This window comes from Pundamilia nyererei, unplaced genomic scaffold (assembly GCF_000239375.1).
Source record: "Pundamilia nyererei isolate P.nyererei 1_Seehausen unplaced genomic scaffold, PunNye1.0 scaffold00102, whole genome shotgun sequence".
Lineage (NCBI taxonomy): Eukaryota > Metazoa > Chordata > Actinopteri > Cichliformes > Cichlidae > Pundamilia > Pundamilia nyererei.
The window spans coordinates 7,512-19,913 of record NW_005187503.1 but is presented as its reverse complement, the minus strand read 5'-3'; the positions used below and the strand labels follow the sequence as shown (position 1 = coordinate 19,913).

Below are 12,402 nucleotides of genomic sequence, written 5' to 3'. Positions count from 1 at the left end.
TAAAGCGCTTTGGGTGCCTTGAAAAGCGCTATATAAATCCAATCCATTATTATTTCTATTATTATTATTATAAACAGGCATCTGCTTACTCTCTGAGTCAGCTCTGTTTCTCTTTCCAAGCATGCCTGCAGAGTGAGCGACTGCAAGTTGCAATCCCTACTGTTCTCCAACAATGGCCACATACAGTGCATCACCTCTGTGCACCCCCACACCCAAACAACCACCCAGAGAGATACGAAACTATGTTCTCACCCACTGAATCACACACAGTCACCGCCTGACTGCCTTTTTCATTTAACATCAACGCTTTCGTAACACGTTCTAAAATTACTACATAACCATGTGTTATGTTGTAGTCATTTTTATATAAACACCACTTTTTTAAGTGACTATACAACAGGAACTTATAATAGGAAACAGTAATTATAATACATTTACAATGCAAAAGGAGATCCAAATCCTGTTGATGTCACTCTGAATCTTATCCTCCGCAGTGAAAGTAGAAAGGAAAACCTGACATTAGCCTGTCACATGTTATGACAGAAAAAAAAAGAAGAAAGAAAGAAGGTGTTTTCCAAAATCCCAGTGTGCAGGCAAAGATAAGTTCTCACTGTAAGCTTCCTTCCTTCTTTTCCAATCACATATGTTTTAGTGACACTCTTTCCCAAATTATTATTACTACTGGAACTGAAAATCTTTACTACACACGCCAAAGCTTTAATATCTAAAACCAAACACAAGAAAAATCTTAGCCAACATGAAAGTTGTCAGATCAGGGACTGTGGAACTACTTGCACCTTGTGAACTGATGCTTCTTTTACTGAAAAAGTCACCTCTGTTCCGACTGAGAACACCTCGAGTATGTGCAAAAAGTAAACAGCAAATAAAAAGAGGTCATAGGGCAACGACTGCCCAGTGAAGCTCTGGTTATGCCTTCAAGAAAGAGTGAGGTAATGTTTAACCCGAAGAATAAATATTTGCTTGGAAAAAGAGAGGAAGAAGGACAAGGACACAGGAAACATCCTGCGAGTGTGTGCATGTGTGATTTACCAATTCTGACATGCTTTAGTGAGAGAGTACAAAGCAGGCTCCGCCCCCCCAAAAATTATGTGTAATTCAAATAAAAAACCTGAGACTTCTCACAGCTTTTAGGGTAATTGGTCAAATAAATAAGTACCTACCTACAGTTAGAGCATCAAAGAGTCTGTGAATAGTTCCTTGGTCTTTAACAATGCCAGACTCCTGGACACATTTCACAAACTCCTCAAGCTGCATGTATTTTGTCGGCAGCTGGAATCTCTTTATGGCGCCTTCCTCGTGCCCGTTTCCACGGCCCGCACATTCCCGCTCCTGGTCCCTTTTGACCCGACTGATAAGCCGTTTGAGTTCGGCCTTTCTATCCGCCTGTCGGGAGATTTCAACATTATGGCAGAGGCCTTTGTTTATTTATTTAACTGTCAGTAAGATTACACACAAACAACTAAGATGGACTTCATTTAGACTAGAAGGTGAGGTGGAAGCAGTGGACTTGCCCTTTTTTGCACCGAAAGTCATTATTGTTAAAATAATCTGCAATCACCTACTTATCCTGTGATGAGAAACTGAGTTGCTGACATGATATTTGATGCTGTTAACACCTCACAATCTTACTGAGGGTAGTTTGTAAAGAAAGAAGAAAACTATGGTTACTTAAACACAAGTATATCGTGTTTAAGTGGCTAAAGATGTAATTAACTAAGGTGGTTCTAGGCAACAGGGTTTATATCTGCAGGGAGAGTAAAACACACAGTCATGACAACCTGAACTGACCTGTAAACGTTCAGACTCTGGCAGCGAGTCCACTAAAGACTTAACCATCTGAGAGGGAAAAATATCAGAGTCTGTCTTGTACAGACTCTGGAAGTCCTCTAATGCATCAAGACGCCTGTTGGACACAGTGTTGACCAAACCACGCAGATAATGGTACCTGAACAGAGAAATAGATGAGATGGTTAGGGATCTGACACCATATAAGGTTCAGATATTGTTAAACTGACTTAAATAGAGACATCCATCCATCCATCCATCCAAAAATTAATACAATTTATTGAAGAAACGTGAACCTATTTCCTTGTACATTTTTATAAATTTCTACTTTATATGAGATTTCAGGTTTCTTCGTTCTCGTACCTGGCCAGTAGAGCAGACTCTTCCGGTGGTGTAGCATTAATAGCTTTCCCCAGTGAAGCAATCATGTCAGAATAATAGTTTTGGACATAGTGGTAGGCCAGCGGAGGAGGGAATTCTGGAAGACGGAAAACTTTCACTGCTTTCTTGGGGGACTTTAAACCTGAAGGGAGACAAACAAAATTAGAAACTGATTGCTACTTGGCTAAATCACTTTCACTTTTCCTTAACTGGGACTGACCAATATCAGGTGTCATCTTCCTGCAGACTGTTCTGGGACTGATGACGGGTAAAGTTTCACTGACAGACTGCACCAGATTTGGCAGGCTGGCTCCCAGCCTTTTGCTCAGCTTGTTGTCAGGGCTGGCGTATGTTCTGTAGCCAGACCTGGATAGCTCAGACATGGGAGGACGCCGGGGAGACTCCGTCATTCCACGATTCCTGAATAGAAAAATGATTGAGGCACAGATTGTGTTTTCTTTATGGTTGGTGATGACAGCAAGCAGGTGAAAGTAATTGAATCAGGCAAATCTATTTATTTACAGAGGATAGCGTGCATTTTTAACATGTCATTTATGACTGTAAAATCTCTATAAACAAATATCTGAATGAAAAAAAAAGTCTGAGTTTTACTGACCAATCATGCTTCAGCTGGCTTTGGTTGCATACTATGTGCAAAACAGCAAAAAAGGACTGGATTTGCTAAAAATCTATTCTGACATAGTTGTCAATCATATTCTATGTATTTGTCTTTTATGGTGTTTTATTTTCTATTTATATGAATTTGCAAATTATGACCAAGGACAGAAGAGGAATTTTTGGCCAACAAATCTGTTGCCTGCACTGGAAGCTTGTTATCCCCAGAGGCCAAGTCAGCAAACTAGCTGACATGTTATGCGATGACAGTAAAAACATCTCCAAAGCAAAGTATTCTAATGAAAATCCTGATTTAATGTCAATTGCAACCAGCACTGGAACAAATGCATGACCGCAACAAAAGTCATTCAATCTGGTTATTCATTATGAGTTTCATGAGTCATGAGCACCTTTCAGCCTCTGTATGTTGCAAGGAGTACAGACAGGAAAATGCTGAGTAATGACTCACAAGTAAATTACACTAAGACAGTGGACACCTGCTGTACCTGTTTGAGAGCTACCACCTGAGATTGTTTGACGAAACGTGTAATGTTGGAACTGATTAACATTCACACTGAAACCAGTGATGACATCATGCTCTTATCATACTTGTGCATGAGATTACGTGTGTTCTGCTCCATCCGGCTGAAGGTGTCCCATTTCCTGTTTAGCCGGTCACGCAGGAATGAGTGGAAGATGTGAGTTTCTAATACCTGAGATAGCAACAAAGAGAAACGCGTAAGAGCAGTTAGCGTTTTTGTGTTTACCAGTGGGCGCTTTTTTAGTTTGTAGAGGTGGGAGTGTACCTTCTTGTAAAACAACTGGTCTGCTGGCTCCCTCGTTCTCAGAAATTCCTCGCTGTTAAAAACCCTGTGTTCATGGCTTAGGAAGTCCTGCACCCCACTGACAAAACCATCCATATACATGGAATTGAAGCAAAGAAAGAGAGGGAGAGTGATAAAATGATTTTAAATATACTCAGTTTGTAATAGTAATCATTTATTTCTATGACATTTGCAAAGCTGTACCTGAAGATGTTGACCACCAATTCTAGGGCGATATTTTGTATCTGTGTGTTGAGCCGTCTCTGCCAGTCTCTGCGTTGAGATCGCAGACCATTAGCATCGGTTCCAGCTGCAAGATGGCACAGCTCCAGGTCAAAATGAAGCTGCAGACTCTCTGCCCTGCAAACAGACACAGACATACACACATCCCAAATATGTATTTAAAAAAAAAAAAAAGGACTTCATTTAAAAATTCACTGCCTTTGTAATTTGATTTAGGCAGTTTTTAGGGCAGCAGTTGTAACATTTAGTTCAAAAGCTGGTGTGATTCGAGCTGAAAGAGTTGCATGCCAAACCTCAGTTTGAACATATAATGCTTCTCTCTATAAACAGACATGTTATGCTCATTTTTAGCTAGGGTGACCAGATGTTGCTGTTTATGTTAGACTGCACAGAATTTTTATTTCGTGTCTGTCCCACATTTTGACTGATTCTGCAGAACAAGCACTTTTGTAAAGGGAAGGCTTTTTGTTATAATCAGAAAAATGTTAACAAGCCTAATGCATACTCATTAGGATAAAAAGCTTGTATCTACTTAGCAAGAGACTTTGAAATAAAATATATTTGTCCTGTTCTTACTAAATGACAAGCCACCAACATGTAGAATTTATTGTATTGTATTTTAAGTTAAATATACCTCTTAGCATTATTGATGTGTTCCACTTTGTCCCACACAAATTTCTGCATATTTAGTTTGTTGGGATCTGGTCACTCCATTTCCAACTCCATATTCTTATTTTAGAGCAGCTTAACATTCTCAACAGGCCCTTTTTCATCTTATACTGTCCATCTGCCTGAAATAAATGGTTTCAACTACTGTTCCTTAAAGGTCTCTTTCTCCATGTCTACTTTCTTCTGATTGGCTGCCCCCTGGCCAACGCTTCCTGTTCAGTGCCAACCTGATGTCAGCTTGACACAAATGTCAGAAACAAAATCTTGGCTCACAGGGATTGTGTTGACATTTGCGGATCTAACTTACTGAAATCTAATAAGAGCACCAACACTATAAGAGTACACAAAATAAGTAAAAGCATAATAGCTCCTTTTATTGTCACAGTATCAGTTAAGCAGTCTACTTTTACATTGAGGCACATGTTTGTTACCTTGATGTAAAGCTCTCAGCTGCAACCAGAGGGATAGCAGGCAGGTCGACTGTTTCGCACCACGATGTCTGAATGCTGCCATCATCGATGTTCACCAGAATGAGGTCTTCTGTCTCCTATTCCCACAAATGAGCACAAACAGACACATATATTGTAGGTACAATAGGTACAGTAGAGTACAATCCAGCCTAACAGAAGATCTCAGTCTGACAAACAGACTGCCTCTGTAGAATATGTGGACTCAGCTTGAATAAAGACGAATACAGATGAGAACAAACAGCTATTGTTGGATGCTGTATGTGAGCTCAACTGAGACAATTTACAAAGAAAATTGTAATTTATTATTTATTTTCTTCAATGCACGTCTAGTAATTACTGTAAAGATTATTATAAGCTTAAGCTAAAATCCCCAAATATTTAAAACACCACTTCCTTAGATAAGAAAGGTTTCCACGATCTATCTGTTGTCAGCAAGGAAGGAAACCAAGAGTGTACTCCCTCATTATGGTTTAAAAAAAAAAAAAAAAAAGCACACGTAGACACAAAAAGCCTAATGTTTAAACGCTGATAACGACAGCATTGTACTTACTGCAGCAACCTCTTCAAAATGACTGATGTGACAGCCCATGAGAAAGGCAGTGGGAGCCATTATGAAGTCCAACATTCCTCTCGCCAAGACGGGAACATAAGGCTGCTGCCAGGACAGAGGCTGAAAGAGAAAACACGGCTAAAATATTTAGGAATGAAAAATAAGTCAATATGGGCACTTTAACACGATGTTCTTTACACTAACCTGGAGGTACAACAGCAGACACTCTGCAACAAGAGTGAGTCTGGCCCAGTCACAGGAGAACAAGACCAGTCGCTGCTCTTGGAGAAGGTAGGATAACACCTGAAGAGTGAAAAAATACTTAGGATCTCATATTTTCTGCTATATTTAAAGGCTAAATGCAATACCACGCTGCCATATGCAGTACCTGGAGCAATACGGTGTGAGTAAAACAGAGGAAAGGCAGATGCAGGTCGATGTCAACAACAGGACTGTCCTGATCCTCTCTTGATGGAAGATATACTTGAAGAGGACGAAGACTGAAAGACTAACAAAGAGAAGAATTTTACTATAAAGATCTATCAGAGCTGTCTGACACAAAGACAATAAGGTGGAGTTATCTGATGGAGAACGAAAAGTTTTTCCTGACCACATGCAGCTGTCCAGGAGGGGGTAACGGCACGAGGGACAGCTTGGCTGAAAACTCCTTCACTGTCTCCTCAAAATCGGCTTGTCTTGCAGTATGCAGCTGGACCAGGAGACTGAGCATGTGCAGGCAGGAGGCCAAATGAAAGATTAATTTAAATGCACAAAGTAAAACACAACCAAGGTCAAGGTTATTTATCAACTGTATGTTCAAAAGAAGTTACCATGACAGGCAGTCTTTCAGGGCATTGTAGTAGGGGAACTTGGAGATGATACACACAGCAAAGGGTGCGTAGAAACGTGCTTTAGTTGAGCTTCCCCTGTGACCGTTCTGGAAGACGCCTTCCTGACAGGACTGACACAAAAGGAAGCCAATGAGTAATACTGATTGTCTGCACTGATTAGTCCTAGCATGTCCTTCTGTTAAATTGAGAGTATGCATTTGTACCAGCACAGCTCTGTAGTACTGCACAACGACTCCATGGGTTCGGTTCCCAAACATGTCAGTAAAAACCAGGAAGTGATAACTGTCTTGTTTCTGCTCACTGGCTAGCTCAAGACCACCTAGATGAAAAAAAAAAGATATTTTAAGATTATGCCATACAACAAAATGCACAGATGCTCGTTAATTTAATCCATGTCTCCAAGAGACAAAGCAATAAGAGTGGAAACGTCCTGGCTGCCAGTGGAAGTGGCTATATGCAAATGCAATTTCATAATGCCTCTAAACCTAGATTAAAGAGCAGGAAAATGGGACTTCTAATGCTCGACTGTGCAACACATAATAAATTTTCAGATTCTTGAGCTTAGACTGGAAAAATGCATCTAAGCATGATGGTCTCTAGTTAAGTAAGACTTAACTAGAGAAAGAAAGAAGAATACCTGGCATTAGTAAAACCATATCAGTCTAGATACAGTCATTGCCTAAGAATAGATTACTCAAGCAACAGACTGGATTATTATGTAATTCTGTATTTATTATGAGTGTGTGCAGCAGTGCTATTCAGCTTAATCCTCAGTAATGTTTGGTTTGTCACAATGGAAATTTACACAGAATACCTGGGAAGCATAGCTCTGGTAAAGCAATAAGATCCAAATCCTTTGGAACACTGATATCTTCTGTTGCTGATGACACTTCAGCGCGATTGGCTGCTTCTCCATTAGACAGAGTCTCTGCAGCACGATCTCTCCTCTTCTGCAAAAAGGAAAATGCATGAGCAAGAAACTCTTTTGCAAGAGTGCCCTGGGCCCAGACATGCAGCATTAACCTGGAAGAACATTCAAGCATTGCAAAGAAGGGCCCTGCCCAGGGCTGAACCCAGGACTTCTTGCTGTGAAGGAATTGAGCCACTGTTCTGCAGATAGTCTGTTTTTTCGTTTACTATATAATACTAATAATAACACAGGAAAACAAAGATTTTGCGTGCGCTGATTCCAAATCTGAAGTCAAAATTCACCTAGGACGTCTAAATCTTAAGTTAAAGGTCAAGTACAGTTTGGCCACTACATGGTAAATAAGCACGCGTTTGTAACACATCATGCAGCAGCGTGTTCCTGCAGGGTCAGCAGTTGCTAAGCCTCTATACAATGCAAGATTGGCTAAGCGCAAGCTTATAGTTTACAGAACTGTTTTCTTATTTTGCTAGCAAGTCTATTAGTGTGCTTTATCCTAAAGATGAGTAGGTGGAGCTGCGTTAACCATCCAGACAATCTTTGCTATATTTGTGCTAAATACACCCCATGCAATCAGAGTAACGAAAAGCTTTCTGTTCCTAATGCTCATGCTGTGGGAATGAAAGAGACACATGAGTCAATGGAAGAGCACACAGTTTGCCAATACAATGTGCTACATGCATCACTGGTTGATCCACTAAAAGTGTAACTTCCACCACTTCACATTAAACTGGGCCTAATACTTTGACATGCCAATTGATGGTAATGGAAATGGCCTCCAGTATCTGAAGGATAGGTTTGGAAAAAATTCCTGAGCTGTTGGAATTTTTGACATCTGCAAAATGATGCGTTCAGCTCCAAACTGAACATGCTTGAACTTTCTGCTTGGGATGCATTTCTGCTAGTTGTGTAAAACTTTCTTGGCAACCATCGGGTTGAAAACTATGTTGAACTTGTAAGCAACATGTTAGCAGCGTATCAGCAACTCGACTGCCAAATGTCACTCAAAATGCATTTTTTGCATTCTCATCTGGATTTTTTCCGTCCAAATATGGGTGATGTAAGTGATGAACACGGAGAACAATCCAACAAGGATATTGACACCACGGAGACAAGATATCAAGGCAGCTTCAACCCCAACATGATGGGCAATTACTGCTGGTTTCTGCAGTGGTCAAGTGCAGACTCTCACAACCGCAAAAGCAAGTGTCTAAAGCACTTTTGAACAGTGCCTGTGCATTGCATAAAGACTCAAGTGAACTTATTATTTACACGTATGTTAATGTGAACAAGTTTTTGTAATCTCTCACAGTTTTGAAGAAAAATGTAGTTATGTACAGTGACTGTATAACAAATATAAAATCAGTTTCTTGTGTCTGTATGATTAGCTAATGATATCGTGTATAACTTCAGAACCTGACATCCTAGGCTAAATCCAACTACAGATTTGGACTCAGCACAGTAGTATGCTTTAGTATAAGTAGTATAAGTGTCTTTAGTTTAAGACACATGAAATACCGCAAGCAGCAGACAATTTGTTTTTCTGTGATCCTGTGTAATATAATAATAATAATAATAATGATGATGCATACTTTCTTAATGAAGCTCCTCCTCCTCTGGACACGGCTGAAAGCTGGAGCAATCACCTGGCTTGAATTGGTCTCTTTGGAAACAAAAGGCGGGGCATGGACCTGCAGTACCTCAGCTTCCAACAGTGGGAGTCCATTTAACTTACCCTGTTGTTGGAGCTGCAATGAAGTTTGTCATGTTTATATTTTCAGTCATGTTTTAGAGACCATACATATAAAACAATACAGAGGATTTATTTTGCCCTTACACTTACTATAACCTACGGTTGTAAACTCTTTGAAATTAATAAGTATGACTGATTAAGAAGCATTATGGCATACATGATATTATTTCTATACATCAGACTTGATTAGCCAAACAGTTCATAACGCACCCAATTCTACTTGAAATGAATCATGCTCTTCATGTTGTGGACATAAGTGTTCACAGCTATTGTGATTTAAAGGCTGACCTACATAAAAGCAAAAATCTGCTCCTTCTAGAGTTACAATCCACAAGTATTGAAAAGAGCTTTTGTTTGCAGGAAGGATTCAGATAGCCCAGAAATATGTACGATTTTTTGTTTTTATTCTTTGTGTGCCTGTTTTTGCTTCAACAGCATGGTCACACTTTTTATCCGTCTTTTGACTGACTTTGATTGACAGACTATCTGTCTGCATACATACCTGGTGTATATCTCGAAGCTTATCACTGTGGGCTCCAACCACTACACATGCCTCAAGCAGTCCAGATGGGAGCTCCGCCATCACATCCAAGCACTCAAACTGCCAAAAAGACACACAGTGTGTATTTAGATGAGATAAGAGCTTTTTTCTACAACTAAAATTTATACTGAGATAGCTTTCCCTGCAATTTTTGTAGTAGTATTAACACATCAGGCAACGTGTCAAGTCAGTGAAACATGTATTTTAAAACGATGCTTATTTAGGTATTCCACTCACAGTAGGTATGACTGTTTCTGGACTGAATCTGCAGATGAGTTACCGTGTTATGATGTCACACAACTAAACATGATTTTATTGAGGGTAAATGCATCAGTAACCCTTACTGTAGTGACAGAGAACTAGCAGGTGCAGTTGTTTAGAAGTTTGCATTCATGCCCATGATGAGTATATGTAAAGGTAATTTTGGGCTTTCTTTGAACCTTTTTTCCAGGTTGGAATGATTGTACAGTGTACATCTTCCATGGCTTAAAAAAAAAAAAAGAGTTAGGTGCACATGTTTTAATTAATTTTGGATTTTCTTCAATTCAGCAACTACTAAAGGGATTTGTTTGACAGCACTCATTGGACTGACCAATACTCAGAACAATGGGAAAGTCCAAGAAACTCAGTGATGATCTGAGAAGGAGAATTGTAAGTTTACACAAGCTGGGAAGGTGTCTTGGAGCCATTTCTAAAAAAAAACCCTGCAGATTTCAATGTCATCAGTCCAAATAGCTGTATGTAAGTTATTTGGATGTGTGAACACTTTGCCAAACTCCAGAAGAAGACCCAAACTGGTTAGAATGTTCATGACCAACCCAAAAACCACCTAGGCTCAAGCCTGCCATGACCCGGAAACTGCCTGGAACACCACCAAATGCTTTCTGGAGAAAGGTTTAATAGTCAGATGAGACAAAGATTGATTTGGATTCAGTGATAAGAGGTTTGATCTGAGGTGTAAAAGTGAGGCTTTAAAACCTAAGAACACCGTACCAGCTGTCAAGCATGGTGGTAGTAGTATCATGCGGTGGGGCTGTTTTGTTGACAGTAATACTGTTACGCTACACAAAGTTGTTGGAATAATAAAGGAGGTGGGAGTGTATGTGTTTATTTGAGCCTGTATGTAAAATTTTGACCTGGTGTTTGTGGATTGCATACCCAATTCTTGTTTTTTTAATCCTCTACAATCATTCAAACCTAGAAAAACAACAGTTCAAAGCAATCAAAGTCAAAAATTCCTGCAACATTCATGCAGATGATGAGTAAATGTAAACTTCTGACCCCAACTGTAAATCTGACTACAGTGAAGAGGTGAAGCAGCTGTGGTGACGGTTCAACAATTTTAACCATGACTAATAAAATTCTCAAACCAAATGCTGTCTATATCGGAGTTTGAGTTTCACTTTGCGTAAAGAAACTAGGTTTTGATTAATCAAATTTGTAAAATTAAGCATCAGCTAAATAAAAGCCACAAGATTTGTCAGAGCATAGACAAAATCCTTCACCACAACTTCCTCAGGATGCATGCTGTCACACATGCACACAGCATTGCATTCATCTGGACTATGTGATGCAAAAAGGATATTTAAAAAATCTAAATCGCACAAACAGCAGATGTTAGACTTTGATCACTGATGCAGTAAACCAGTTTTGTCATTAACATCAAAAAATCCTGTAAGCAAACCTTTTTTTTAAAAACTTTTTTGCCTGACATATCGCCACATTTGATTCCATCTGTAGTGGCTAAAGAAAAGTCACAGCATTAGTTTTTAAACTTGATGATTCTCAGCAATTGTGGATACATTTAAAAAAAAAAAAAATAGATGCTCTTACAGTTCTTTTTTCACAAAACATGCTGATCCTAGAATTTCTTTGGTAAATTCATGATATTAAACGCTGAACTAAAGCTGGACATTTATGTTATTTATATTATATGTGGTTACTTTTAGAAGTTTTTATTCTTTCAGTGTTTCAGAATGATGCTTCTGGACATTCCTGCTGTTATCATTACTTCAAGCATTCGTCTTGGACTTGAAAATGACTTTATAAAAAAATAAATAAAAATTTCTCAATTACAATTTCGTTCTATTGGGATTACGGTAAGCTTTCTACTGAAACCTCTGGAGATCTACTTTTGGTGGTCCATACCCTGGGAGGTGTGACGGGCAGTAGTAGCAATAGTTATAGTATCATCTACTGATATTTTTGTGGTACAACTTATCATATTTGCTAAGCCCTGCATTAAAGTTGAATTAAAGCAGCATGTATTTATTTTTATGACTAAAAATGTCATGTTAAAGTACTACACACGTTTTACTTTCCTTTACTGTAAAACACCAATATATGTCAGTCACAAATTGTCACTAGTTGTCTTTTGATGTGATATTTTGTTTGTTAGTGTGTGCTTAAATACGCAACGCTACAGGACTGTTTTTTATGTATTAAATGCGTTTCAACTAGCACATCCTGGGATTTAGATTTGTTGGTGTATGTGTCTCAAACTGCAAATTCTGATTAGATTTTATGGTGAGAAAGAGGAGTTAGAGTATCGAGCCTTTATCCTTAAAGGTTTTTGAGTTTAAACATTAACATTAAAATTATTGTGGCGGATTTCAATGTATGAAAGGAAAGTCTAAAAGCAGGAGGACAGGCCTTTTATTAAAAAAACATACATAAATATCTAAAAAGCACTTGATATATGAAGCTACAATTTCACAGAATATATTACAGTGGTGTAAAAAAGTGTTTGACCCTTTCCTGCTTTTCTATTT

At 38.9% G+C, this 12,402-nt stretch overlaps 1 protein-coding gene across 1 annotated transcript in view; it reads right to left on the bottom strand.

Annotated features, from left to right (window-relative positions):
• The window catches only part of dennd3a (DENN/MADD domain containing 3a), a 26,926-nt gene that overhangs the window by 11,875 nt on the left and 2,649 nt on the right, over window positions 1-12,402 (bottom strand). Inside the window, exons 2-18 of the mRNA XM_005740591.1 lie at window positions 9,593-9,691; window positions 8,930-9,085; window positions 7,224-7,359; window positions 6,613-6,728; window positions 6,389-6,519; window positions 6,169-6,280; window positions 5,947-6,066; window positions 5,763-5,861; window positions 5,559-5,678; window positions 4,970-5,085; window positions 3,831-3,986; window positions 3,609-3,705; window positions 3,412-3,515; window positions 2,408-2,607; window positions 2,170-2,329; window positions 1,810-1,966; window positions 1,182-1,404 (exon numbers count right to left, since the gene is read on the bottom strand). Coding sequence (XP_005740648.1) covers window positions 1,182-1,404; window positions 1,810-1,966; window positions 2,170-2,329; window positions 2,408-2,607; window positions 3,412-3,515; window positions 3,609-3,705; window positions 3,831-3,986; window positions 4,970-5,085; window positions 5,559-5,678; window positions 5,763-5,861; window positions 5,947-6,066; window positions 6,169-6,280; window positions 6,389-6,519; window positions 6,613-6,728; window positions 7,224-7,359; window positions 8,930-9,085; window positions 9,593-9,673 — 2,284 coding nt within the window. The 5' untranslated portion in view covers window positions 9,674-9,691. The remainder of the gene's footprint in view (window positions 1-1,181; window positions 1,405-1,809; window positions 1,967-2,169; window positions 2,330-2,407; window positions 2,608-3,411; window positions 3,516-3,608; window positions 3,706-3,830; window positions 3,987-4,969; window positions 5,086-5,558; window positions 5,679-5,762; window positions 5,862-5,946; window positions 6,067-6,168; window positions 6,281-6,388; window positions 6,520-6,612; window positions 6,729-7,223; window positions 7,360-8,929; window positions 9,086-9,592; window positions 9,692-12,402) is intronic.